The sequence below is a fragment of the Asparagus officinalis genome, chromosome 5 (genome assembly GCF_001876935.1).
Source record: "Asparagus officinalis chromosome 5, Aspof.V1, whole genome shotgun sequence".
Lineage (NCBI taxonomy): Eukaryota > Viridiplantae > Streptophyta > Magnoliopsida > Asparagales > Asparagaceae > Asparagus > Asparagus officinalis.
In genome coordinates, this window is record NC_033798.1 from 60,956,188 (window position 1) to 60,962,187 (window position 6,000).

Sequence of the window (6,000 nt, forward strand, 5' to 3'; positions counted from 1 at the left end):
AATCTAACTATTATTACTAGTTTTCCTTGACTTTTAATTATAAAAAGTTAACCTGTTTGGACCTAGTTGATAAGTTCTGGTATGATAAGTTAACCCGTTTCAAAGTTAGTCCGGTTGGCTATCTTCAATATTTTAAAATTACTCACTCAAATCATGGAAATTTCTATTGCATCCCTCAAATCATCACAATATTTACTATTAAGTCCCCTGGTTAACACCGGTTATATTTAAAGAAATATTCTTTTAAATCTAACTATTATTACTAGTTTTCCTTGACTTTTAATTATAAAAAGTTAACCTGTTTGGACCTAGTTGATAAGTTCTGATATGATAAGTTTTGGTATGATAAGTTAACCCGTTTCAAAATTAGTCTGATTGGCTATCTTCAATATTTTAAAATTACTCATTCAAATCATGGAAATTTCTATTACATCCCTCAAATCATCACAATATTTACTATTAGGTCCCCTGGTTAACACCGGTTATATTTAAAGAAATATTCTTTTAAATCTAACTATTATTACTAGTTTTCCTTGACTTTTAATTATAAAAAGTTAACCCGTTTGGACCTAGTGGTGTATATGTAAAAATTTCACAAAAAAAGAAAGTAGTGGCGATCCAAGAGTTCGAACACAGGACCTGTTATATCATATTCGCTCGAACTCAATTTTGACAGCTCTTTCTCCTCTTAACCTTATAAAAAACTCCAAGAGAACTCTATCCAAACTATTTTCATCCGGGTGTTAGTGATTAAATCTAATTTATCTCCTCTCAGATTCATTAATGATGTTTACAGGCTCAAGTCCATCCGTAGATGAAGCCCAGAGTAGTGGAGTTCATCGAATCTACTAGCATAAAGAATAAAAATAAATAAATTTTAAAACTAACATAGAATTCCTAATTAATAGTTAATATTTTAACATAAGAATCTGATAATATATGTATCTTTCCATCGCAAATGTTTGTATTGGGCGATGGATTTCAAATTCAAATTCAGGAAGCATATATCACTTCTCCCTAAAAGAAGGGACATGCCTCTAGCGACAAAGTTGCGGCTACAGCCTCCTTGAGGACGACGCTAGAGGGGAGCAGGGGCCCTTGAGAAGGCCACCAAACAACTGTCCTGGATCATAATAGACTTCCACGTCATCAGCTCTCAAGCTATCATCTACATGTGTGGAACAAAATAGTATTGGACTACATTTAAAATATTCGATCCGTCGCCAATACTTATTGGCGACGAATTCGATCCGTCGCCAATATGTATTGGTGACGGAACATTGGTGACGAATCTATTCCGTCGCCAATACATATTGGCGACGCATCATTTCCGTCGTCAATACTTATTGGCGACGAATAGAATATGTCGCTAATAGGTATTGGCGACGGAACAAGTGCGACGGATCGAATCTGTCGCTAATAAGTATTGGCGACGGATCAAATTCGTCGCCAATGTGTATTGGCGACGGATCGAATCTGTCGCCAATAAGTATTGGCGACGAAACATTGGTGACGGATCAGATCCGTCGCCAATACTTATTGGCGACAGATTCGATCCGTCACCAATACTTATTGGCGACGAATTTGATCCGTCGCCAATATGTATTGACGACGGAACATTGGTGATGAATCTATTCCGTCGCCAATACGTATTGGCGACACATCATTTCCGTCGTCAATATTTATTGGCGACGAATAGAATCTGTCGCTAATAGGTATTGGCGACGGAACATTGGCGACGGATAGAATTCGTCGCCAATACTTATTGGCGACGGATCGAATTCGTCGCCAATGTGTATTGGCGACAGATCGAATCTGTCGCTAATAAGTATTGGCGACGAAACATTGGTGACGGATTACATCCGTCGCCAATACTTATTGGTGATAGATTCGATCCGTCGCCAATACTAATTGGCGACGAATTCGATCCGTCGCCAATAAGTATTGGCGACGGAACATTGGTGACGGATCAATTACGTCGTCAATACGTATTGGCGACGCATCATTTCCGTCGCCAATACTTATTGGCGACGGATAGAATCTGTCGCTAATAAGTATTGGCGACGGAACATTGGCGACGGATAGAATTCGTCGCCAATACTTATTGGCGACGGATCAAATCCGTCGCCAATACTTATTGGCGACGGATTGGATCCGTCGCCAATGTTTTCCCGTCGCCAATACTAATATTGAATAATATTAATTGAAATATAAAATTTCAAGAACCAAGTAATTAAAAATGAAAAAGTCATTATTTCATTAGTAAAAAAAGTTACATAGCTTCATTTCCATGTCTTTCCCACAAATGTTCAATCAATGCATTTCGAAGTGCAAAATGAGCTTCTTTGTTTTTCAACCTCTTATGTCGAGCAAGAAACCGTTGGAATCGTTCAGTTTCCGTTATCTCCATATTTTCAGCATTCGGAATTGATTGTGGAGTTGAAATGACAACATCTTCTTGCTCGTCGCGTTCATCTTCGACAATCATATTGTGCATTATAATACAAGCAGTCATGATATCATGCAGAGTTCGTTTATCCCAAAAACGGGCTGGCCCCTTGATGATAGCAAATCGTGATTGGAGAACACCGAATGCCCGCTCAACATCTTTTCGACATGCTTCTTGCATCATTGCAAAATATTGTTTCTTTTTATCATCGGAATTAGAAATGGTTTGAACAAGTGTTGGCCATTTCGGATATATGCCATCGGCCAAATAATAACCGACATCATAATTTTTTCCTTGAATTGTGTAATGAGCAGGAGGAGCAATACATTGTGATAGATTGTCGAACAAATTAGACGACTGCAATACATTAATATCGTTATTGGATCCTGGTAAGCCAAAGTATGCATGCCATATCCATAGATCATATGATGCTACTGCCTCAAGAATAATGGTTGGACCTCCATGACGACCTGAGTATTGTCCTGCCCATGCTGCATGCTGTTGGACAATTTTTCCATTGCTAATGCATACAGTCTAGACTTCCTAACATTCCTGGAAAACCTCTTTCTTCGCCCTTTTGCAATAACCTTGCAACATCGTCGACATTGGGAGTCCTCAGATATTCATCTCCATATACTTCTACAATTGCTCTGCAAAATCTCTTTAAACATACAATTGCAGTTGACTCACCGATCCTAACATATTCGTCAGTACTATCTGCTGATGTTCCATACGCCAACATGCGAAATGCCGATGTAACTTTTTGTAAAGTTGATAGCCCAAGTTTGCCGACACCATCCATCTTTTGTACGAAGAAGTTGTCATGCTCACGTACCGCCTCGACTATACGAAGGAATAAACTCCTGTGCATCCGGAACCTTCTACGGAATAGGTTTGCACCATATGTAGGGTTATCAGAAAAATAGTCATGGTAAAGTCGAGAATTACCTTCTTCCCTCCCGCGATTGATCACCAAATGACCAGGAACTGAGCCAATACGCTTTGGCCGCTCTGCCTCTTGAGAGAGATAAGTCATTATTTTATTATTAGAGGTATGTACGCGAACTAAGAGTTCATCTTCCTTCTCCCATTGTATCATATCTTCCTCCCAATCTTTAATGTACCGAGAAAATATTTCGTCGTCAGAAGAAGAAGAAGAAGAAGAAGAAGGTAGATGTGACGGTCCGGCTCCATAGTTCATTGATGAAGAAGTTTTTTAAAGAAATAATCATATAAGTTGTGAGTTATTTAGAGATGGATGTAATGTCATTATATAATATGACTCCCCGCATTGGATTCTTTTCAGCATTGGCTTCTCACCCCCCACATTAGATTCCTTTCGTGTTGAAGACTCCCCACATTAGATTCTTTTCAGCATTGGCTTCTCACCCCCACATTGGATTCCTTTTGTGTTGGAGACTCCCCACATTGGATTCTTTTCAGCATTGGCTTCTCACCCCCACATTGGATTCCTTTCGTGTTGGAGACTCCCTACATTGGATTCTTTTCAACATTGGCTTCTCACCCCCACATTGGATTCCTTTCGTGTTGGAGACTCCCCACATTGGATTCTTTTCAGCATTGGTTTCTCACCCCCACATTGGATTCCTTTTGTGTTGGAGACTCCCCACATTGGAGTCTCCTGGTGTTGGAGACTCTCCACATCTGATCCCTATATAATACTTGCACAATTTTCATATCTCCACCACAACTCTTCTTATTCTATATTCATAACTCTTTACATTCCTCCTTAGATTATGGCATCTAGTCGCGGAAAATCTTTTTTACAAGAAGAAGACCAAGTTTTATGCGCTACGTGGCTCGAAATTTCTCAAGATCCAGTCATGGGTTCTAATCAAAAGAAGGACAAGCTGTGGGAACGAATTTCTGCTTTATTTCATGAAAGGATTTCCAATATTTGTAATGCTCAAAGGACTCCAAAGTCTCTTTCATGCCGAATGCAATTAATTATGAAGGCCATCAGTAAATTTCGAGGATGTATTCGACAAGTCGAGCGCTTAAATCCAAGCGGTGCTTCTGAGCTTGACATTGTAAGTATTTTGAATAACATAAATCTTGATTATCATCTACTATCATGTTATTAATAAATGTTTCTTCCTCTCTTGTGGTAGATTAAACGTGCTAGGATAATATTTGCAGAAGATCCAGAAGAGAGAAAGGGGTTTCTATTTGATCATGTTTGGTCAATTTTAAAAGATGCAGAGAAATGGGCAAATATAAGTGTCAGATCGCCTGCAAGTTCCAAAACTTCAAAGTCCCGCTCATCTCAGGGATCAGATTCAAGTTCTCCCGTCGTCGACTTAAATGACGATAATGAGGAATATACTCATAATGACGAAGATATGATAACAAGTCGACCGACAGGAAGGAAGAAAGAGAAGATGAGGAGGCGACAAGCAACTGAATCCAACCTCGACTTGGAAACTCTCAATAAAAGCAATCAAGAAATTGTCGATATTTTAAAAAAAAGTCATGGAGAACGAGAAAATGATAAAATAACAATGCACCAGATTATGATGTTAAGGGCCGAAAACGAAAAAAAAAAATTAGATATTCAAAGGGAACGCCAGGAAAATAAGATTATGTTGATTAATCTTGATACTATTACTGATCCTTCGGAACGCGAGTATTTTCGAATTAAAAAATAAGAGATTTTAAATAGAAACACAACCGGAGGTTCTTCATCTGATATTCCTAATCCTGAATATAGTTATGCAGGAAGTCAATACGGAATACTTGACTACAGAAGCGGTGGATATGGAGGAAATGGCCTGCTCGATTTTTAGTTTTTTCATGTACTTTATTTTCATGTACTTTATTTTTCTATGTAATGCCGCTAAATGTAATATATAAAATTTCATCATTCGGAGTAGCTGTGAAGGTTGTTCCAAATATTATGCTATATTTTCTGCTTTTTAAAATTTAAGGGCTCTTATCTATGTCTTATTATCAATTTATTAAAGATAATTAATTTTATTTAAATAATGAGTATATTATATATTATACTTTTAGTATTAATTTATAATATATTTTATATTTTAAATTAATTCATATAATTTTTTAACATTTTATATTTTTTATATTTTCAAATCTATTTAAAGTATTATAAAAAAATCAATTAAAATTGCAAATAGAGTTTCATATAGAGGGGTGGTGGGAGTGCACCCCCTCTAAAAAAGCATATGCTCAAGAATATCCTTTGGGGAGGCTGCATTTTGCAGCCTCCCCATTGGAGTTGCTCTTATAGCCAACAAAAAAAATAGTGTTAACGGCTCATGGACCCCTAGTGCTAGTCGTACCCAAGTAGTTTCATTGTTGTAGATAGACTCTTTTGGTTAATAATCTGACTATTTTACCCTCAGAGAGACTCATTTATTTCATCTTAGGGGATATCTACCAAAATTTCACCAAAGGCAAAAGTGTCAAAATATTTAACCCCGGGTCATCTGCAACCGTGAAACTAAAGGGCTGCGAGTTCAGAAGAGACGATACTAAAGGGGGCCTATGTGCAATTAAGGGAATTATCCCCA

The 6,000-nt window shown here is 37.7% G+C and overlaps 2 protein-coding genes across 2 annotated transcripts; one reads left to right on the forward strand and one right to left on the reverse strand.

The window, feature by feature from the left end:
• On the reverse strand, nucleotides 2,273–3,485 carry LOC109841902. The gene is made up of 2 exons (XM_020410825.1): nucleotides 3,037–3,485; nucleotides 2,273–2,969 (listed from the first exon to the last, which is right to left on the reverse strand). Exons 1-2 carry the CDS (start codon nucleotides 3,483–3,485, stop codon nucleotides 2,273–2,275), a joined length of 1,146 nt encoding a protein of 381 aa, XP_020266414.1.
• On the forward strand, nucleotides 4,131–5,256 carry LOC109841903 (glutathione S-transferase T3-like). The gene is made up of 3 exons (XM_020410826.1): nucleotides 4,131–4,500; nucleotides 4,582–4,753; nucleotides 5,189–5,256. Exons 1-3 carry the CDS (start codon nucleotides 4,207–4,209, stop codon nucleotides 5,254–5,256), a joined length of 534 nt encoding a protein of 177 aa, XP_020266415.1. The 5' UTR covers nucleotides 4,131–4,206.